Source organism: Phalacrocorax carbo, chromosome 2 (assembly GCF_963921805.1).
Source record: "Phalacrocorax carbo chromosome 2, bPhaCar2.1, whole genome shotgun sequence".
Classification (NCBI taxonomy): domain Eukaryota; kingdom Metazoa; phylum Chordata; class Aves; order Suliformes; family Phalacrocoracidae; genus Phalacrocorax; species Phalacrocorax carbo.
Window position 1 is genome coordinate 22297593 of NC_087514.1, and position 23738 is coordinate 22321330.

Consider the following 23738-nt stretch of genomic DNA (forward strand, 5'->3'; position numbering starts at 1 on the left):
ATAAGTTACCATGCACTGTACAATAAGTTGCAAAAAGTTCAAATATCTTCTTTATCAAATACATGCTGAATTACATTAATGTACTCCCAAGCCATGTTGCAAAATCCTTTTCAACATGCTTGAAAAAAGTAAGTTCTTAAACAATATTTTTCTCAAATAATTCAGAAATGCAGAACAATCTGCAGCCCTGAACCAAATATGGGGCGTAAGAGAGTAATAAGTCAAAAGGTAGCCATTTTAGAATATGATGATCATCCTGGGAGGTAGAGGGGAAAAAGAGCAAAAGGAAGAAGGGAGACTGGGAGGAGAGATAGAGAAAGGAGGAGGTAAAAGTAGTGTACAATTTGCACATTATGTTGAACTTTACAAGGCTTGTACCTTTTACATTTAAATAAATTTAATATATTACACTTATTTCTTGTCACATAAACAGAATTTTAAATATTTGCTAGAAATTATTTTTTATTTTTAATATACGTCTGCAAAAATACAGACCATGACTGGTTTAAAGAATGATAAACGTGGTGTGTCTTTGTATCACCCTGTTGCATTCTCTTCCCTTTAAAACCATGCACTAGTGAAATTTATTTTTAAAAATAATATAAATTGTTGAAAATGGCTGATTTATTATTTTTTTTTTTTTTGCAAGTTGCAGCCCCAAGAAAATAATTTAAGTGTTCAGCTAAATCTGTGTCCATGCAAAAAAGTTTCTTTAATTTCATACAGTACGGTATATCCACAGAATTTTATTTTTCAGAGAGTCCATCACATCTGGGGTTTCACTGTATCTATAGCTGGAGGTATGAAGCCCGCCACTTTAAGTCTTGAACCTTTTCTGTATGAAGAGTTTTCGGATCTCAAGCAACTGTTTCAAACGACAGCTGACTTTTCCAGCATCCTTACATTCTTCTTTTCTTCCAGTGTCTGCTAATCCACTGACTTGTAACATGGCTTCATGGGAGGGTAACTCCATTTCTGTGGCATAACCAAGCTTTAGGAGGGGAGGGCAGATAAATAAAGAAACGGGAGCAACAAAACAGATATGCCATTAAAAAGGACTTTTGTTGCATGAAACAGATTGATTCTTTTAGTTTAGTCCATGGCTTCAGATTGGACCAAAACTGAGTGTCCCTGAACTCCAAACCTATCAGTTCTTCATGACTTCAGTCCTTCACCTGAGGGCCTTCCGTAGGGCACAATGTGTGCAACTTCCTTGAGAACACAGGATCGCGTTGCAGCCCTAGAAACAGGCTCAGAAGACACAACATTAAGCATGCAGTGTTACCAGGGTTTGCGACCTGTAATTTTATTTTTTTGTAACGCTGGTTGCTATGACAACAGTTTCACAGCTGCTATGAGCGAGCATACGAAGGTCCTGTTGAACTTTCAAGAGATGATTGGGAAGCTCTTCTAGTGAGAGGAGCTAATGTTGGGTCTACTAGGGAAGAAGGAGGGAAGAGTTTGAACCACCCAATCACCATGTTGGACAGGTCCAGTTCATCTAAAAGTATCTGTGCCACTCCCATAAAGGATTTGTGATCCATACGTCCATAGTCTCCCCAAACAATTATCTGTTAGCAAAGGAAAAAGAAGAAAATAGAAATATTTCAGCAAAAATTATAAGAGCTTCAATCTGATGTCTCTGCTTATTTAGTTGTAGTAAGGAATGAAATATTTGACTACTGACATAGTTTAGTTCTGTGTATACAAGAGATGATGCAGTGACAGAAATTACCTGGGCAGCAACAGAGCAGTTACCCATGACACTAAAGAAAGCCCAGTGAGAGAAGGAGCCCATACATATAGAAGAAGCAAAATAATCTACAACTAACTTTTGCTCAGCACTTTCTACTCGCATCAATAGTTATTACCGTATTATTTATCTGCTCAACAAGTATTTGAAATAGCAGAACTTGCCAAATGAAGCATGAAAGGAAGCTTGAAACTCATTCGGTGAAAACTATACAGCTGACGTTTTCAGACTCAGAAGACTATTGATGCAAATTACCTGTAAAACTTTTCCTTGGGGACTTTCTTCAAATGATAGAAGTTGCTGATAAAGTGGTTCCAGCGTTTTTCTTGCTACCTTTGTTTTCTTTTTGGCTATGCAGACTCCATTTTCTAATAGATACACCTTTACATATGGTGCTTAGAAGACAGAAAATAAAAAACAGTAAGCAAAGAAGTAGTCAAGATTTTTTTGCACAGATGCACTTTTCTATCACCATATGATGAAATCTGCCTTTTATTGGATATATAACTTATATGAACAAATCTCCACAAGCAATATTAACATTTATTCACATGCAAAGCCTCCGTGTGTTTTCTTTACTTTTTTCCCCTGGTATAATTTTTTCTTTACTTTTTTTTATATGTCTCTTTTGCCATGAAACAATTCAGACTTTGACCTGGGAAAAACAGATATTCCTATATATAGTATCCCTTATGCAAAATAGGCCTGTTAAGTAAAAGAATGACTTGCACCGACTTTGGTGAGATTTGGATCAATGCTCCAAATCGTTAATAATTTAAAATTATCTACAAGGTGAAAATCAGTGAAGAAAAGACTCTGACACCATTTCTATTTTGGCAGAAGACCTTGCTAAAAATATCATTATATTGTCCTTTTCACAGAGTGTTATAGGACATCAGGTTAAAAAATAAGGAGTATGTATCAAATACTGGTCTACTTTTCGAGTAGGTACCTATTCCGCACCTCTTGTTGATTCCCTCTTCATCCATAAGATTCCTATATCACATCTTCAGTACATACCTTCTTGTCTACCCCATAACCAAGGATGCATTTGCTATTACTAAAATACTTTTATGTCTTTTGTGCCTGTGCCCAGACACCAGTCTGATTTTTTTTTCCTCCTGAAGTAGGGTTGGTTTTTTGTATATCATTTCACTACGTTATGCATTTCAGTGTACAATACTGTAACCTACCGACGTGTGAATTTGCTAAGAGTTTACCTAAGTCGAACAGTAAAGCCCCAGAAGCTGGGGATTTGTTGGATTTTTTTGGTAGAACTCTATTCTTGTTGCTAAGATTTTTCTTCCTTACCTGGCAGTGTCTTTGAACCTGGTTTTACAACAAGGCCACGGGCTCGGATTATTTCTACTTCCAGTTGTCCTTTCTTGTCCATCATTCCCACCTGGATATCTCCTAGGCAACAAAAACAAATCCTGGCATTGTGACTCAGAAATACCTAAATATGTAAAAAGCTATGGAAATTTCTAGGGTGAAATACATGACAACTTGTATCATCTGCATTCCACCAACAAGTGTAATCTGGATTTTAACACTACTAGATAATTTAATACCCTCTTTACTGCTATTTACATTAGTAAACAATTAAAAAACACTGCAATAACATCTTGTCTCCTGTTTCCCATGACCCTATCTCTTCAAATTAAATTTTCCTTTTCATCTTAAGAATTTCCAATTATAAAAAAAGGCAGCAAGGGAATTAGTACAAAGCAGCTCTCTAAAACTGCTTGAAATATCTTCACTGTGCCTCTAGTTTAAGACAAGGTATGAAAAGATAACTAGTGAATCTAAAAAAGTCTGTAAGCACAATAATAACAACTACTTTGCACCTAAATTCCCATTTTGAGTCAATACTATCCAAGTGATACAGAGAAAGGACTGGTCTCATTAGCCACATTTTAAAGATGGAAAACTGAAGAAGTGATAAAAGACTGAATTTTTCAAAGCACCTTTCTACTTTTGAGTGTCTTAATGAGCATCCACAATTATGTTCAACTTCAGCTGAGGTTAGAGTTTTGGTCTTAAGTGAGTTGTTCAAAACCACAGGGGAAATGTGTGTATTTAAAGACTTAGAATCTAGATAACTTCTGTGTTCTAATTACCAGACCCAGTAGATCATATCATTTCTATAAGACATAAATGCTTACCCATAGACGGTGTTGCCAAAGTCTGTCGTCCTACAAGCTGGGCAGGACCAAGTCCATCCAGAAAATCACTGAACTGGCTGTCTGCAGCCAACCTCACACCAGGGAAAATCAAACTAAAAAATAAATTGAAAAAAAACCCCAAACCAAATTAATGCACTTGAATTTGCCCTTTTTTGTTTTCTAGATGTTTTGCATTTAGTGTTTATGTTTTTGGTACTACTGTTCACAAAGAACTTAAACTGACAAGATTACAAAACAACTACTGTAATTTTCAAAACTTCATACAGTGTTCAACAAGCAGCAGTTCAGCCTCCAGCGTATAAACAAACAGGTGAAGGAAGCACTAATCCTCACTGAGTCTAAATTCCACAGTAATATTTTTCATCATTCTCTCTTTTCCCAATATATTAAAGACCACTGTTAACCACTGTAGTATTCATATCAGTCCAGTTCAATAAGAATCTAATACAAGCCCTTACCAGTAATTTATTTACATGAAGGTAAAAGTGCTCATGCTTCTCAGTCAACAGGAACTCAGTGGCTGAATGTCAAATGTATCCAGTGAAATTGTTGCATTATACTGAATACTGGTCACTATTTTTAAAACCACCTTTTAAAATCAGCATTCATTATAAACATTTTGTTAAAAATGTCTTTGAGAATGACATCTATTCAATAATGGAACTGAAATCCATTGTGGCAAATGACCAAAGTAACTTAAAATTCAAATTCTTGCCATAAATTATCTGTGATCCATTACGAGGCAACAAGAACTAATGAGATGTGTAATGACCAACCATAAATAAATGTCCATCTCAAGTGCATATAGTGCATCAACTTAGACATGTAAGATATATTGTCCAGTATAGGTATATCGTCCAGTGCTGTGAACACCACTAATAAATCTATCCACAGTAGGGTTTTTCTGAGCAATATCTTGGACATACCACTCGGACGTCTTTAACACAGGCTTTTATGAAAAGCATAATATATGACAGTCTCATCCTGCTGCTCAGATAATTTCTTTAGGATTAATTAGCAGAATATTTGAAAAACTCTTGACAACTGAAAATCCCCTGGAAATGCTTAGCTCTGCAAAGCACAGATGTATGTGAGGAGTTTTCAGAATAGAAGCTGTCCTTTTTGGTGTTTTACCTGGTGCACCGCACCCACTTCTCCTGCAATACCACATGCTGATGCTCTGACCCACCAGATGCCTTTCTCATGGCATGGCAGAAGTGATCCTCACCCTTCCTGCACCAAGAATGGGAGACTCTTTCAGTCACCGGGGAAGACTTAGGCTTGGTCCATAAATGACACTAGCTTGTGATGGGAGTTGTGACTGAACAGGACCTACAGTGCTCACTGCACTTTTGTCTAACCACCAGTTTCATGGCAAAAGGTCAGGTAACCACAGTTATAATGGCTGCTTACTTCCCCTCAGAGCTGTAGCTGTTCATGCTCCCATCCGTTGACTCCCGGCTGGCCTGACGGGTCATCCAGTTCCTCATCTCCACAGCCAGTCCTGTCTCAGTGCTCCTCTGGACAGTGCTCCGCAGCTTCTTGCCCCCTGCTTCTGCAGAGACAAAAGAGAAGCCCCCATTGCACTGCGCTGCCCCAGCTGGGTGGCCCTGCGGGGCACCACTGCGGGCAGCACACCCCCGCTCCACGTGCCAGAAATACTCAAAGCCAGAAATTAATGAACTGTACCAAACCTTCCATTTAAAAATTACCATGTTTTTAATAATAGGCAAGCAGCATCGTAAATCTCTTTTTCAAGACCTTAGTTCTGTCACCGCCTGCTCTCCAAGGGTAGACAGCACACGCACAACACAAGCCTGCCCACGGAGGTAACCAGATTTACGCTACCCATAGCCTACTGTGTTTAAAACATGTTTTCTTTGGATTAATATATCTCTCTTAGGAATTAAATTAAAATGTTACTATTACGTCAAAACCTGTAGTGTCGCAGGAATGTTCTAATTCAGATTAATTATTTCATTTAAAAACATTTGGTCATTACCTGCTAAATCAAATTACAGATATCCATTAGTGAGGATAGTAAACAACAAATCAAGAATCCTTCCCATTCCTTTTTCTCTATTCATGCTCTTCTCATTTCACTAGCTGCTTTAACTTTATATATAAAAAATACAGTATTGACTTTTATGCGCAATGTGAAACTTTATTACCACCTCCAAGAGTAATAATTTTTGTATCTGCTTGCACAGTTTGATTTTAGTTGTAAAAGCAGCAAAGTGACAAATATCTGGGTATCAGACAAGGGAAAAAATACTCAAAATTTAATATAGTAGCATTTTAGTGTAGGAATTTTGATCGAGACCTCAGCTGGAAGATACACTTAAAAAAAAAAAAAAAGAAAGAAAGAAATGAGTAGCAATGAAGCTTCAGTTTTTCTTTCAGGAATAAGACAGTTGCTCCATGTCATTTTCTGATTTTAAATTCTGTTCCCTGCAATGGGGCAGGGAATTCTGTATTCCAATTTCTTTTATCTGTTCAATACCCCCCTGACTTCAGCACAGTGGTGTGTGATAAACTGAGAATATAAGAGAGTCATGACTCTAAACGTACATGACACCAAATAATATTGGAATTCTTAAACATTGATACCATGACGGTAGACTAATATCCAGTATCCTAGGATATCTAGAGACTCGTCCTCTTCTGCAGTTATTTGTAGCCTCTGCTACCCTTTACACCTTCTCTGGCTCATCAGGTACCGGAGTCAGAAGAACTGCTGAACCTGTGGGGTCGGTGAAGTTCCAGGGATTTGAGAAAGCAAATAAGCAAGGGACGAGATTGTCCTGGGATAAGGACTCTCACACCCCAAGGAGAATGCGTGAACATGGGCTGGCTTAGAGAAAGAGGACCTGTACCCTCGGACAGGGAATAGGAGAGGGGCATCAATTGCAAGTCCACATTCGGTATCACTCTGTCCTACAGGCTGCAGTGTGAGTTGAAGTCTCCCAGGCTCTGCAGTCAGGAGGGATATTAGGTCAGATAAAGAATACAGGAATTTTAGTGAAGTGGGAAATAGACACCCAAAACACCTTGAAACCTACTGGCCCCTTGTCAATAAAGATGAATAACTTTGCAATATTTAGCAGTAGTGAGAGATTTCTATAGCAGTATCATGAGTGGTTCAAATCATATTGTATATTACAAGCCTTCTGCGCGTTCCTTAAGACCATGACTTTTAATCAATATATAAAAATAACAGAAGAAATATTTTACTCTAGGACTTCAGCTACCCACATGAATTTAGTACCCAACAGAGTGAAATAAATTTTTTACTACGTCAAAACTACTGAAAATGCCCATCGATATCTGGTGCAATAAGTAAAAATAAAAAACATAAAAGGCTAACATGACATATGAAAATGAAGAGCAGAAGTCAGCAATTTCATTTCTATTGGGTTGTACTGTTCCAAGTTGCCTGCTGGTTTTATTATTTATACTGAACTAATGAAACCTGGCAGCTGACTTGTTGTAAAATCGAATCACTCATATCAAAGAAATATACCCACAAAACTGCCAGGAAAAAATTGTGCTATAGTTTTGTAGAAAAGGTACACTGCGTCATAGTTACATGTGAAAGGCACACAACTCCTGAAGCCCTATCCTCTTTTCATTCAAGTATTATTACAGGATATTACTTTTCCATTGTATGAGCTCTTTTGATTACTAAGAAGTCATTTTCATTCAGCCTTGTTCAATGGTGGTCATTCTCGGCTCATTGTTGCAAACATGAACTCCCTCATGCAAATTTAACAGAACATCTCCATCTTGCATGATTCTTCAATCTCTTCATATAATATCTTTCAAAGATTTTGGGTTTTGGGCTAAATGTTTGAATATGTGGTATGTGAAGGAGTACATAGGAACTTTTATTAATTAGTAAGGCAGATTTTTTTCTGAATTAGAATTATAAATTTGTATGCCTTCACTCTAGCAGAAAATTCACAGAAAGAATCAATACATCTGTTGCACATCAATTTACTGAGGAATCAAGGAAGAACTGGTGCAATTGCCATTCAAGCCTTCATTGAGGCACAGGTTTAGCTGTTCTTAGCACCCCTCTGAATCTTATTTTTAAGCAGTTTTACTTTCCTGCATTCATTTTAACTGAAATAAGTTCTCTGGTTCACTTTAAGACAGGCAAACGGCTAAAAAGATACAACTTTGATGCACCATGAAAGTTAGGCATGCATAGTATATCCAACTTTTGTGTAGGTTAGGAAGTTAAGGAGGGTTGAAAGGAGGCTATGCGAATAACTATTTTTGTTTTCCACAGAACAGACAGAGCGCTCTGATAATCTCAAAAGAGAAACATCTGACCTTTCAGCAATACAGCTCCTAATCATGATGATGATGCTTCTTGAAATAAGAAATCATAGAATCATTAAGGTTGGAAAAGACCTCTAGGATCATCAAGTCCAACTGTCAACCCAACACCACCATGTCTCCTAAACCATGCCCTGAAGTACCACATCTACATGTTTTTTGAACACCCCCAGGGATGGTGACTCCACCACCTCCCTGGGCAGCCTCTTCCAATGCCTGACCACTCTTTCAGTAGAGAAATTTTTCCTAATATCCAATATAAACCTCCCCCAATGCAGCTTGAGGCCATTTCCTCTTGTCCTATCACGAGTAACTTGGGAGAAGAGACCTACACCCACCTCACTACAACCTCCTTTCAGGTAGTTGAAAATTTGGAATTGAAGATTTTAACAGCAAAATGGCAATTTGGAATAGAATTACAGAAGGACACCCAGATCTCAGGCATGACTCCTGAGCCACTGTTTTAGAGATTACTAATCTTTTAGATTAAGCTTGGCTAAAACTAACATGCAATAATACACATGAGAAATACCTACGATTGCCCACGATACTAGCAATACATTGGTCCCCAGAAAAAATGCAATAAATAAAAAATAAGCCCACAATTCCTCAAACAATTTAGAAGCAAAGGCATTATTTACATGATCCATAACTTGTGTTTCATAAATTCAGCATTAAAATACTTAAAAGGTTGCAAGTAGCAATGACAATGCAAAGTAGGAAAAATAGCTTGTGGTGCCACACTTCCAAGTTGCAGCTGATAGAAGATATGGTTGAAGGTCTTACCACTCTAGTAAACCCAAAGTGTTTTCCCTCATTTCTGCCTGGAAATTGAAACATCCTCTGTTGTGCTAATTCAACTACTTGTGTGGCTTTATTCTGTACTGGACCCAGCTCAAGAGGAACAAACCAACAATATGTTTTGAAGTTGTTCTTTTTCTTTTAAGACAGATAATTTCCTAAAAACATTTGTGAAAACAAACGCACAATTGAATGAACCTGGTTGAGCTGATGCTAGTGTCTGGCGAGATGAATACCTTGGGAACGCATCTGACACTAACACAGAAGCAAACACGCAACTGGTGCCACTGTAAAAGTGGAGGTTGGTTTTATAATCATGAAGTATATATACATATACACTCACCTCAAGCACACTGTTTTTAATCCTACCAAATGAAAGGATGCAGAAAGAGTTTAGTAGCGTACTTCGTTGCTAAGCATGATGCTGACCACATACACTGAAAAGCATTTTATTCACAATTTACTAAACTCTAATAAAGAACATTTAAAATGTTCTCCAAATTAGTATAATATAATTGCCCTAAAAAGAAGAAATTTCTCTCAAGTCCCCATCACAAAATATGGAATATATTATCTGAAAAACACTAGTTCACATTCTTGCAGCCATATTGTAAGGAGTGGAATAAATTACAGGAAATAATTGTTTTGGTATTTATGAAAGCACATTCATTCTTACAGTTAATCACACTGGTAATTTAACTAATATGGTTACTGCAAATAGACTCCACAGGCCATATTTTCTAAATTACCCATGGAATTATTTGTTTCCACAACTTGGAGTGCAAATCACTTACAAATTAGAGGTGCAGAACTACTGATATGATCTTCAATATCAGAGGAGGACAAGTCGAAAACTGCAGTGGATGCAACAGATTACCTTCTGTGATCTGGGATCTAGGCAGATGAAATCTGCCTCTGGTGGGGAGAAGCGAGAGCTCCCAGCTCCTCTCAGCAAGCGCTTCCAACAACTGCTCACCACCAGGCACAGAGCCCCGAGATGGGGCACAGCTGGCGCAGGCAGAGGCAGGCTGGCTATGCCAGTCCCGAGGTGGTATATGATCTCTTGGTAGGACTTGTACTGAGTACAGAGCAGCTGTGGCTTCAGGAACACACTCAAGTGCTTGAGGTGCCTCTGCTCTGCTCTCCTTACCTCACCAAAAAGGCTGCATAAAAACTGCTTCAGTATTTTCATTTAAACCCAGGCGTTAGCTGCCTGTAAGCAACCGTTTTTCAAGAGTAAAACTCTAAGTATCTAGAGATCTGCTCTGGGCATGTTAAGAACAGGTTAGATAGAGCCATCAAGAGACAGGCCAAGAACATTTGATCCTACCTAAGAAAAGGGGGATGGGGTAGGTCTCAAATCCCCTTGCAGCCACACAATTCTGTGTCTGGCCTAGGTTTTGGCTGCACTGAATGAGGCATTTACTCTTGTTGAAGCACTACTGGGAACCACTGCTGAGTTGTTTCTTTCCTTGTGTCACCCACAGACCCCTAGCAGCAGCCATGGACTAGGATCTACTAATTTAAGCAGGTTTTGGGAAACCCAGATTCCACTGTCACCTCAGTTTGAGAAGCTTTGAGCCCATCTCACCAATTCTCACAGGCCAGTGCTTATGAAACATCCTGTTACAGCCCTTCTGATGAAGTTTTTTTCACAGCGTATGCCATAAGCATTTATGAAGCCCAAAGAGTGTTTGCAGGTCCAGGAAAAAATTGTAGCCAGTGGCTCTCCCTTACTTTGTACTTATAAGGAAGAAGGGAAGACATGTTCCAGTTCCTGCTCCCACGAATACCTGAATGTATAACACTGATAAATCCCAACTGGGATGGGGATGGCCTGCCCTGATAGCCCCAAAGCAGAGCTGCCTTCAGTAGGGAAGCTCTTCAGTATGGGAACAGCCAGATTTGGGAAGTCTGAGGCGGCCTGGACTGAGAGCCTCAGTTTGCACTATGAATTTTTTTAAATGTCTTGGGAGGCCTCACTAGTTAATTTTCAGTCAAGAAATACTTCTTCCTGTCCTTTGTCTTTGTGTTTCCTCCCTTCAATTTCCTCTAGCCATACTGGAAGCATGGTTAAGATTAAGCTTAATTAAGACAGCACCTAAGAAAAAGTGGAAGAAAGAGAGAACTGAATGAAATAAGCAACTGCAAAACTGTTTCTTGAGCTTCTGGTCAAAGACTGGGATGAAGCTTTCAGGTCCTATTCTCAATGAATTTCCATATACAGGGACTGAGACAGTCATCACAAATCTTGGTTGTTCCTGGGATATAAGGCTTTGGGCAGACTGCAGTATCCTTCGTCTGTATTTCATTTCCCTTTCACGTCATGGATGGTTGTATGTTCAGTCTGGAAAAGATCCTCCCCCAGCTTGCTGTAACCACATGATGCAGAGTCAGTTTACCACACGTTGCTCCCAAGCAATGCTGTGGTTTAAGGCAGGCACCTGCTCCTTATTGTCTCCCACTTTTTAATGTGGTTAAAGTTGTATTCTGCCACTTCCATTTCACTGCTGTGCTGATGTCCATTCTTCAGTCCTAACTGACCCTTCAGCAAATTCTTAAGAGCATCAGACAATAGAAACTGCTTTTGTCTGCATGGGTCATCCATCAGTTTAAGCTCTTCAACACTTGTGATCCCAAAAGTTTTTGAAGCATTTTTACAAGCCTGAGTTGTTAACAAGAACTCTTTTTCCACACCCATGATAATTACTTAATGTTCCTAAAATTCCTGTATCCCCTGTATTATCCACTGTTGAACATGTTACATATAAAAAGGACAAATAGCCACAGCTGACAGCTTATCGCTTGTTTTCAATACCTGTGCTATGTAACATTCCTTGGAAATTAAGTATATATGGAACCACAGCATGAAGGTTTGTTGTTTGGCCATTGCCTTGGCAAAGAATTTACCCCTGATAACAGACAGCCAATGCTCTGGGAGCCATTCCAGGGAATCAAAACTAAATAACCATACCTGTGAGGATGAGAGGTGTTAGTACCGATGTGATTTGCACTTCTCTTTCGGTTACTTGCCTCTGACTACGTAACTACAAACCGACTATGCAGGCTTCTGGTTGGATCCTTCGTTTTATGGATGTTGACTACAGATTTTTGTTGTAATATACAGTAAGAAAATAAATGAGATTTTTTTATTTTTTTTAATCACCTATTTGGCCCAAGAGTGATCAAGACACCTCTGTTAGATTTAGGCTGTTTTTTTCAAATGTATGACTGCAGTGCCAGGAAGAAACGTTTTCTTCAAATTTGTGTAAGATATATTTCCAAGTCAGCTGCTATACTGATATTTACTGCACTAGTAAACAACCCCTTGGCTAGCCAGTCTAACCAGAGATCCATAAAAGTTTGAATCTAACTTGGAAAAAATACTATCGTATATTAAGTGGCTCAAATAAGGGATTAAAAAAACTGTTAGGTTCTTACGCAATATAAAACCAGCAGATAACAAATGCAGAATTAATGTTACCCAATCACTTTTGTTTAGAAATGTACAACTGCTGGCAGTGAGATGCGAATCTAGAACACAACTGCACACAGCCACTCGCGCCTTTTCAGCACTTCTGCAGAAGTCCATTTCTGTTACTGATAAGCCCATCAGTTTTCTGAGTGTGGCCAGAAGATGCACCTGCTAAAAGCCTCATATGATTGCTGTAGAACTGAACACAAAGTTACGAAAATGAAGAAGCACGTGGCTTTGCAGCCCACAGCTGTATTTCCCATGTGCCAAGTGATCTGAATGAACAGGTTTCCCCGAACCCTTGTTTAGACTAGTTGTGATCTCCACACAGATAGGTGTTCTTATCATTCAAATATAATAGGTCTGACTTTGTGCGTATTTTGTGCATGTGTCAAAACAGAATGGTAGCATTTTATATCCACTTTGTACATCACGTACAGCGATCCACATGACTACACAAAGTGCAAAGCAGTGTGAAATCAGTCTCATCCCCAAGCTATTAAAATCCTGAAAAAACAGAGCAAGCAATTTTGTGGAATTACATTCTAATTTTATATACCATTTACCTAGGGAATCACTAAATAGGTGCACATCTTCACCACAATAAATCTTTAAACCCAGTCTTTTATTTTGCCAATGACAAAGGCTGACCATCTTAAGTAAAAAGAAACCTTCACTGCAGTTCTGAGTGATAATGGTTTTATGTTTATATGTACATTCAATTTTCTGGATGTAGACCATTCTTGTGCACTTATTAATAACAATTACTCCATGCAGTGCCAAGAGCAGATTAAAACTTCTTGAAAAGCTAAGAGTGTGTAGCTTGGAATTGCTTTTTAATTTTTCTATTATACAAATTGAGAGATACTTACTAAATATGTAATAATGACAGTAACGCCATTCTTTAATCCAAACTTGATTATTTTTAGTATAGCTAGGGTCATTACATACGCTATCAGATGGATCTGTGCAGCAGTTTTGAATGATGTAGCTTGCTGAAACAATTCAACACCCTCTATTAGGGCCTAATGAGATAGATGGTGCCAAATAGTTGGATGGCTACTGAGATTACATGAATTAGAAACAGTTCTTCCTCCTAGTTTTGTCTAAGATGAGTAATGATACTATGCAAATATCATTATTTAAATAATCACACTTCCCAAAACTCTGAGCAAATTTCACTCTGTAATGACCCATTTTCAAACTACTGCTGTTAAACATTTGCCTCTCCAATTGAAACAATGGCAACACAGTGTGCCGTAGCTCTGACTACACTATTGATCTTGCCATTGAAAAATGACAATTAGAGCATGCAGATATAAGTTAGACAGGGTTTTTTCAGGTTTATGTAGGTACCACCAGAGATGACACCTGTCATACACTGTAGCTTCACTGCCAGATGATACAGCCATACCTGAGTTATCTGTTGACTATTCAGGTACATGCTGTAGAGTAACTAGCAGCTCAGGAGAGAGATACAAGAGAAATACAGCTTTAAAATTCTGTTGGGCATTTCCATCAGTCAGGTTGAATTATGTTGTACTTTGAATGTCAATCCTTCTGCAGTCTCTTCTACTTTTCTGTTATTTTCCAGATGTTTCCCAGAATACGTGTGTTTTGTTTGTCACACTCTTCACTTTGCCAGCAACAGTATAGCTTTTTCTATGCTTCTTTTTTAAAAGGTCTTACCCATCTTGGCATTCTACATCTACTTTATCAGTGCGTTGTTGTTCATCAGTGAGCGTGGTTGGTAAAAACCCTTGGGAGTGGAAAGAGAGATGCGTACTGCTGGAAATGCCTCCACAGTGCCTCCAGCCTGGAGTCAGCCTGAGGAGCTGCAGAAGTGGGAGCGACCCAGCCCCGCCACACGGACAGAAAGGCTGACTCAGCTCAGACCCTGGGCAGTGCCCTAGCAGCCAACATAAAAAATTATCAACAATAAACTTGAATGTCATACAGATTCTGTATGGAATGATTATTATTCCATGTTAGGAGTGATTTTTATCCTCTAAGATGAGCCACCCGCTGTTGCAGGAGACATGCAGCAATCTCTGGCTTGTTAGCATCAGTCAAGCCAAGGTCTTTAAAGCTTCATCTTGTATAGCGGATACCCTGCCACAGGGCAGTATACCCTTCTTTCAAATTCCACCTTGGCTTTGCCTATGAACATTCCTTGTAAACAAGGTCATCTTTACCACCAAGGCCAAAAAGTAGGCCAATTCCCACAAGAAGATGTAGTTATTCTCATTTTCTTCATTGCCTGATACTCCTCCTATTATTCTTTTTAAGAGGATAATTTTAAAGCGTAACTACCTCATATGCAGGATTCTCTTCACTTTAATAATTACTGCGCTAATGAATTTATTGTTACTACTTCCCCTATTTTCTATTTCTGGTTAAATTATTGTCTGCTTGTTATTGTCTACTGGGACCTCCAGAGGGACAGTGTGATCTGGTGGCCTAACCACAGGAACTGAATCCAGGAACTGCCGAGCTTTATTCTAGCTCTACCAACGAGCAAATGATTAATCAGTGAGAAATGCCACTAAAGCCATTAACAGTGCTCAGCTGAGCAGTTCAGCATGCATTTAAATAAGTCCTGATCCTCCACTCACTAGAATCAATGGCAATACTCCTTCTGATACCTATGTGGCATCGAAAAGCCCCTTGAGCAAGTTTCCCACATAGCTATCAGCCAGGCGACAGGAGCATATAACGTGCTTCTATTCCTACTGAACTCCTGCAGCAACACTCATACACTACTTTTGGTGGACACCAATATGTATCTTCTCCTCAGCTAAAACAACTAATTCTTGCTATTTTTGGCATGATTGTCTTGGGCTGAAGAACATTCTGAGGCTTTTTTTTCTTTCCAATTGCCTTTTGTTTTTCTAACAATCTTGGGAGACCGAGATGCTTTCCAGTTCTTTCTGAAATAATTTATGTCTTAAATTATCATAAATTATCTCTTGAATTGTCTTCAGCACCTGCAAAGCATTTGACTTTCATTGAATCTCATAGCTTTGCTACCACCCAAAAATTCTGGCAAAAGAAGACATTAGATTGAAATATACTCCGTTTTGGAAGGCATAGCTCTGCACACAGATCTTGCCATGACTAGCAGTTCCATAGCTGCACTCCTGGCAACCTGCTATTTATCAGTTTATATCAACACCCCAGTGTAAATGCAAATCAGAAGTGAATTTAAATAGAGTATAAAAAGGAAACTGTAGCGCAAATTTAGTACAGCAAACAATACACACAGCGTAATCTGAGGAAGCACCAAGTTAACAGTCCCACTCATAAAAACAGTTGTAGGCTTTCTAATGCTCACATGTGATCTGAGCCTCTCTCCTTTTCTCTGTGCATGATGAGTAACTGTAATTCTCCTCCGGTAACCTTCTTGTACATAAGAATTCACTTGCTCTAGCACATATTCCAGTTGTCCACAGGAAAGTTTAGTAAACTCAAAACTACTACTTTATGTTATGAGCATAAAATTTTGCACTATGACCACACAGACATGTAAGTGGATGTTACACACATTTACATTGGTCCGTTGAATTCAGTGACAGAATTTCCTTCAATTTCAACAAAGCCAGAATTTCAGACAAAATGTGAAGCTTGGGATGCTTCGGGAGCGGCTGGAATTCAGACAGGTACTGATCTGCCCTCTGCACCCCACACCCCTCTTCAACAACTTCCATGTAATTTAGGTCTGTTCCAAGCATCGGTTGATGCCAATTCTCACTTTACAACACAGGCTGTGCACTTTATCATCAATGAATCTAACAAAAAATGCAAAAGACACCCTTTGATAACCTTGATACTTTGATAACATATGTAATTTGCTCTGGTACCGAATGAAGCGTTAGTTCTGTATGTGCAAACGCCCACATGTCAGAAGTAAACTGATAATGAAAAAACTGATTTTTCAATACCTTTTACTAGAAACAGCTAAGAATAACTTTAAAATTACAAATGTGAACAAACTTGAAGGATTCATGAAACTGATCAGCAAGTAGGAAAGGCAAGAGTGAGTATCAGTGTCCTGGGCTGTAAACCTGGCCGACCATGGCAAGTTCACGCCTACCCATGGTCAGTTCATGGCTACCAACTGGAAAACTGCAGCCTTTCCACAGCCCACTTCTTCAGTACATTACAGCCTGGATGTCAGGGCTTAAGAAGTCTCCTTCTTTAATCAACTGACACTCAAATGGATCTTCTCAAACATTGTCTTCAATAATGGTTTCTAAAATTATTATTATCAATACGTTGCATTGAGTTACTCTTCAGTTACTTCTGAACTGGACATCACTCATGTTCTTTCATACCCCAAAATACACCTATGGGCCAGCGTACTTATTTCAGCAGTAAATGACCAAAAGTCTTCAAGGGAGTATCACAAATAAATGTCTCAACAGGTCAGATCTTCTATTTGTATTAAAAATGTGATTGAGTGGGAAACATAGAAGCATCCCTGTAGCAGCTTACCTTTTTTTAACCTATCCATCATATGCAGAAATAACTACATCTTGAGGATGGATAACTTATGAAGTGCATTTAACATCTATCTTTTTCAGATTAAACTGTAAAAGGGCATTAAATACATGAACATGGGAGTGCATGTACCACACCCACTTAAGGACGCTGGTGGTGCATAAATATAATTGCATAGGAGCACTGAGAAGACAACAAATCTGAGTGCAGAGGTGACTTGCCATCAAAAAAACCCATCGCATTTTTTTCTTTATAATCTCAATGAGTGCACTTGGGAAAAGAGTTCAGCTGTTGTGCCTGTCACTCCCTCTGTAACCTGGTATGTCTGAATTCTCAGGTAGTAGAAACCCAGTGCCATAAAAACTGCATAGCAATTATAGCTCTGTTTCTTAATTGAAATTACACAAAATGCATTTTCAAGTGTAGCCTACATCTAAATAAAACCAGATAATGCAAATCAACACATGTAAAAAAAATCAGTATACATTCTTTTAACAATTCTGTTTAAATAACCTGCCAGCAGAAACTAAATAAATAATTACAACTACCCTTAAATTAACACATATTCCTCTACTGACTTCCATATAATTTATATTTATTTGAACCAATGAGCAGTTTCAAACATACACAGATCTCAACTGAGGAATAAGTGCTTCCGAGAGAAGTAAAGAAAACAGACCAGGGCAAAACAAATCAATACCCTGATTTTGAACATGATTAATGCAATTGTTGTAACTAATAATCAGGACTGAAAAGACAACTATCCTGGAATGATAGAGGAAAAAAAAATCTTTAAAGAGTATGGAAGCATAATTTATGATATTTTCAGTCTTTTAAAAATGTGTGTTTTCAGCCATAGTGTTTAGTAGCACGCCAAAAGATTGAAAATGTCCTCTGAAGCCTACCCTGCAGTCTACTGGCAATATTTTGCAGTTCACTTCATTGTTCAAGGCAGGGAGCAGATGAGGGTACTGAAGGACAGCACACTTTGCCCCAGGGAGCAGCTCCCCCTTTTCTATGGAAAGGGGCAACACGGCCAGCCCCAGAGCGGGGTCCGGGGGAAATGGAGGGACACACTTGGGCATTCGCGTCAGAAAAGCAAAGATGCTTTAGAGAAGAGACTTCAGGACTGTTACACATTAAAAGATAAATCAAGCCATGTGAAGAACTCTCGGCCTCAGCTGTGGAAGGTGATATGTACATATGCAGATATTTTAAACACAGATTATGAGTGGTGCACATACATAGTTGATACACGTTTGTCTAGCAGCATTGTACAAATACTGATATCTTAATTTGATATTGCTCAAATCTATTGAAGATGCAATATGTTCCATCAATCTTAACGAAATTAAAAATCTTGACTTATTTCTGATAAGCACCGGGAAGACTGTCAGTTAATTCTATATGTATCTAAACACACCAGATTATTTTCTTTATGAAACCAGTATTCTCAAAACAAACTCATGAAACATAGGTTCTGTCCTGCGTAGGGTTTGATGCCATGCTTGACTATACATGTACATTTGTTACACGCATTCTGAATAGTAACTGCAACTTTTTATTTTTGGCGTTGTTTGATAGCTAGCTTAGGTTTTGTTCTTCTCCCCCCCCCCATTTATACAGAAAATCCATTGCATTTCTCTTCTTTGTTACGTAAAGTTCTGGTCCTGCAACAAATATATGGCAATTACACATGCGCTTCACTGGTCGGACTTAACGTCTACGAGTAGGGGTGAGCTGTGAGTGAGACCTGCAAGGTGCCCGGGCACGCGTAGCTTCTGCCTGCAGGGCTGTTCCTAAGAAAAAGTTAAACTCCTTATGAATGAGCAGAAAATGGAAAGATCCTCTACTCCGTTTTTTCCAGCCTAACTACAGCTCAGCCAGTAGCTTCATTCCAAACGTGATGATAAGCATCACCTTTCGAATCACACGGTCACGGCCACAAGCGCCCCTCGGCACAAGCAGCTCTCCGGGAGCCGCCTCCCCGCACCGAGCCCCGCGCTCGGCACCGCGGCCGCCCGACCCCGCAACCCCCGCGGGACCGCGGCCGCGGGGCCCCCCCCGCCCACGCCGGCCCCGGCCCCGGCCCCGGCCCCGGCCCCTCACCTCCGTCCTCCTCCTCCAGGGAGTTCATGCAGGGGAAGTAGACCGCCAGCGCCTCGAAGGAGGCGGAGAGGCTGCTCCGGCTCTGCGACCGCTGCATGCTGCGCCCGCCGGCCGCCGTCTGCCGGCCCATCTTGGCCGAGCGGCACCCGCCTTTGGCGCGGTACAAGAAGCGCGGCGTCTTGGCGGCGGAGCGGCGCGGGGTCGGCGGCGGAGCGGCGCGGGAGGGAGCGGAGCCCTCTGCGGGGAGGCGGGGAGGGGGGCGCTGAGGGCGGCGGGGAGCGCTGGGCGGGCTGCGCGCCGCGGAGCTCCGCTCTGCCCTGCCCGCCTCTGCCCCGCTCTGCCCCGCTGCCGCGCTCCGGCGCCGCCCGCCTCTGCCCCGCTCTGCCCCGCTGCCTCCCCGCCGGCGCCGCTCACGGCGGGGCGGGCTGCCGCAGCCAGCACGGGGCCGCCTACCAGCGGGGTGAGCCGTCAGCCGCCGGCGTAACTCACCGGGGGGGGGGGGGGGGGCGTGCAGGGTGGGACAGGGACACACACGGCGCCCGCAAACTTTGTTCCTCCCTGCTCGGTCCCCGCTGGGCCGGGGCCGGGGGTGGCCCCGGGGCGGGGGGAGGCGGGCGCTGGGGCCCGAGGGGGGGCGCTGCGCAGGGGAGGGGCGGCCCCCGCGCCTCGGCGGGGCGTGGAGCGCCGTGGGGGCCGCGGCGTGGCTCGGGCCGGTGCCCGCCGGCACCCCGGGGCGCACCTGCCCGGCGGGACGCACCTGCCGCCAGCTGGGAAAGCGTCCGCGCTCGGGGGGTGCTGGCGCGGAGGAGGAATGGACCCCTGAATCACGGGAGGGTTGAGGTGGGGAGGGACCCACGCCCCTGCTCCAGCTGCCCAGGACCACGTCCCGACAAGCTTGTGAGTATCGCCAAGGATGGAGACTGCAGCCTCTCTGGGCGACCTGTGCCAGGGCTCGGTCGCCCTCACGGTGAAAAAGTGCCTCCTGATGTTCAGAGCGACCCTCCTGTGTTTCAGTGGTGCCCCTTGCCTCCGGTCCTGTCCGAGGCCCAGCATCTGGCAAGGAATCGGCCCCACAAGCCGTAGGCAAATCCCTCGCCTCTCCCCTACGCCAAGGAAGCTGTTTTTCTCTAAAGCACACCTGCCTCCTTAGCAAACGGGTTTATCTTTCCTCAATTCACAGAATTTGCTCGTAACTACAACCCATTTTTATGTTTGTTTCAATTTTACTTCCATATATTCCTCACCACTCTTTAACATCACCTTTCTTTTCTGTTCATCCAGTGTGTTATCTTAATGCAGTGAATAGCATTTGGCAACCTTCCCCCCCAAATGATAAGAAACTAAAGCACTGGGCATCATTAAAAATGCCACGAGCTACGGTAGCAGTGTTTTGCAGCATCAATAACTTATCCCACTATAGTTCATGACAGTGCAAAAGCGGTATCAAACCTTGCCCGTGGCTGTTGTTTTCTGACTGGCCCTTTAAAGAGTAATGATAGTACATGTGATTTTTTTTCAGTTTTCTTTCAAAGGTCTTTAACTCCCTTAAAACAATGGTAAATTATACTTAGGGTTTGATCTAACAAATTGCAGACAGAATGCCAGTTTGAAGCCAACTGAAACTCTTTGTGAAGAACATGTATAGAGTCACACACCTGAAGCGTATTTCACTGAGTTGATGTTTGGAAAGGAATATTTGTGCCTGGGTAATAATAAGAGTTTATAAACAGCTAGCACTATTACTCTCATGCTTTCCTAAGGAATGAAAACTAAACAGAACTTCAGCGCTCAGGGATGGAACCCATCATCACACGATCTACAGGGAAGCACTGAGTTTTGGCAGCTATTTTTACAATGTGCACAATATTTTATTTTCTAGATAACTATAATCTAGTATTCCTTATAAATCATGTTTCATGTGACACCATAGGCACTTACTTTAGAACAATATAAATCCTCTTGTCCTCTGCACTAGCTATAAATAATGTCCAGGGCAACTCATCTGGGCATTGGCAGCTTTTAGACGTCTCATGCAGGTCATACTCCAAAATATGTATTTAGTTGGTCATTCTACATAAGTTCATGTTTCTCTGGCCACATGCCAAAGGCTCGCACCTTCCTAGCTATCTGTGACTCTTTGCTGGTCATCCAGGAGACAGACACCTCCCTTGTATGCCACTGAGACCTGTGGGCCGGCCACAATCACAGAAACCTGCTGAGCCATGCAGGTTTGAGGTGGACACCCGGTTAGCCTGCAATACCTCCAGCACTTCATCTGAAATCACCCTTTGCATGTGCACCAGTGCTACATCACATTGAAGCATATTTGAGTTGCAGAGTGAACTTTTTCTGTTTACAGATTACTCTAAAAAGATGTTACTAAAAGACTATAAAGCAAAAAGCTCTAAAATAAATTATAATAATAATAGTAATAATAATAAATCTCTAGTACACAGTTATGTAACTGGCAAAAATAAAATGTGTTGAAGTAATTGTTAAAGACGTTTTAAAAAGACTTAGTGACTATAGAATTTTTTATCTATAAACACTAAAGCAGGCAAAATAACTTCCTTCAACATTTTCATCAATGTAAGATATGGCAGAAAAGTAAATGTCTGTGGCTTGATTAAATAATAACTCACGACTGCTTTTGAGAAGTTGGATGCAAAAAAAAACTATTGTTCATTACATTTCAGCTGAACTGCTGATGACTTTCATAAAAACAGCTGAATAAAACTGAAAAAGATGAAGAGGATGCGGAGAAAGGCAAAACAACAGTTGGATGACTCGGAGATATTTACAAAAATACAGCCAAACTGTAGAACACATACTCAGTGAAGAGCAACTGATTTGTAACATCTGTTTAATCTACTTTCATTCCCATTTATAAATACTTCTTTTGTAAGTACACCCTTTAGAAGTATCCCTTATAGAAGAAATAACACCTGCTTAGGAGCCAGCAAGCTGTCAAGCAGGCCACTTTTTTTCCTTCCCAGAAAACAGGATAATCATCATCTCCACTCCCCCTAGGCTCTGACCTCAGCAGAAAATGGGAGCTCCCCTCTGATACAGGCCTGACGTCCTGCCATGACACAGCCGTCGCAGGGGTGGTCGGCACGCCGTGCCAAGCAAGACGCTCATGGGGTGCTTCATTGGTGATGTGTGGCCTTGGTGGGAATTTGGCTGCACCCTGAAGGCTGTGCCAGAATGCTGGAGCCCCCACATCCCTCAGCCCCTCAGCACTGAACAAGATCTAACAGCCACAGTTGATGTTTTTGCCAATATTGCACAGTATATAAAAAGGACTCTTACTGTTGGTAAAATCAGCCTCTACCAAGAGAATCACTTTAAATGTTCCACAATCCATAGTCAATTCCAAATTACCCCAAACAGAGGTTGCTATAGGAGACATCTGTTCAGCAAATCTGTGACAAAGCACTGGATCACAATCCCGTCTAACCTTCCTCAATATACTTCTCTCCTGATTTGCTTCTTTAAAATAAAGGTTTAAAGGGAAGAGTGTAAACAGAGACAAAGAACTGAGATAAGAAAGCCATAAATTCTCAGGATACTGGGATTTGGGGAGGCTCTCCTCCAACAGTTGCTCATGATTGCATTATACAAATAATCTAATTGGCAGCAATCCAGACACATGCCTTGACTGCAGAGAACAAGATTACCACCCTGACATTGATAACATCCCCCTGCTGTTTTGCTGATTTATTTTTTTAACTTCTACTCATTGGTTTGTGTCACCAGTTGCAAGTGAATCAAATGCCTGTTAAAGTAACTGCATCCAAACTCATGCCTCAATGCTAGGTATCAAGTCAAAGCATGAGACTCCCCGGTATCATATTTCTTTAACAATTTCTGATAGTTTGCTGAAAGAACAGTACATTGTAAGAATCCAGGTCAAACAGAACAAGGTCAAACACCTGCTATAAATGTATGTACTGTCCTGAGGCAATTCTATTTGTAGAGTTGCATATATTTTCAAATGTTTTGGTGGCTCATCTTCTGAACTAGGGAAGCCATTGCTTACTACTTGTACTGTCTGAAAAATACTAAAAAATGTCATGTAACATGAATTTATGGTACTGGATCTTCAGTGCCAACCTACTCTAAATACAGGCAACCAGTCATGGGATTCTGGATTTAATATATGTATCTTTCTCTTTTTATATAGGTATAGATATAGTACATATGGTAACACAGGAAAAATTAATAGGGAAGTTAATGTATTCTCCATCTTTTTCCATCTTTAGATGTGACTGGGTGAATTTCAGCAAGCGTGCTCCAACTAAAGACTAATTATTAGATTTTGAATGGGGATGCATAGGAAAAACAATGATTTGATGATGCCCTCATGAAACATGTCGGGGGGGGGGGGGGGGAAGAAAGTTTCTTTACTCCCTATTGCTCTTCTATGTACTGAACCTGGAGGTCATAATTTCCTGGATTTGAGGAATGCAAAATTGTTTGTGCAGATGATTTTTTTTATTACTGCCTATAGTATGGGTTAATTCCTAAAGCCTACCCTGACTCCTGAATGCAAAATAAAAGCATCCAC

General features: G+C 40.9%; 1 protein-coding gene across 2 annotated transcripts in view; it reads right to left on the reverse strand.

Moving 5' to 3' along the window:
• Positions 1-623: 623 nt before the first annotated feature.
• RIMS2 (regulating synaptic membrane exocytosis 2) overlaps positions 624-23738 on the reverse strand; it is a 339727-nt gene continuing 316612 nt past the window's right edge. Inside the window, exons 1-6 of one of the 2 annotated variants that reach the window (XM_064442255.1) lie at positions 19169-19754; positions 5353-5494; positions 3919-4031; positions 3065-3166; positions 2009-2148; positions 624-1571 (exon numbers count right to left, since the gene is read on the reverse strand). In XM_064442255.1, coding sequence (XP_064298325.1) covers positions 1353-1571; positions 2009-2148; positions 3065-3166; positions 3919-4031; positions 5353-5494; positions 19169-19298 — 846 coding nt within the window. In that variant the 5' untranslated portion in view covers positions 19299-19754 and the 3' untranslated portion in view covers positions 624-1352. Of the gene's footprint in view, positions 1572-2008; positions 2149-3064; positions 3167-3918; positions 4032-5352; positions 5495-19168; positions 19755-23738 lie in introns of those variants that run through there. The other variant, XM_064442256.1, reaches the window with a different exon arrangement.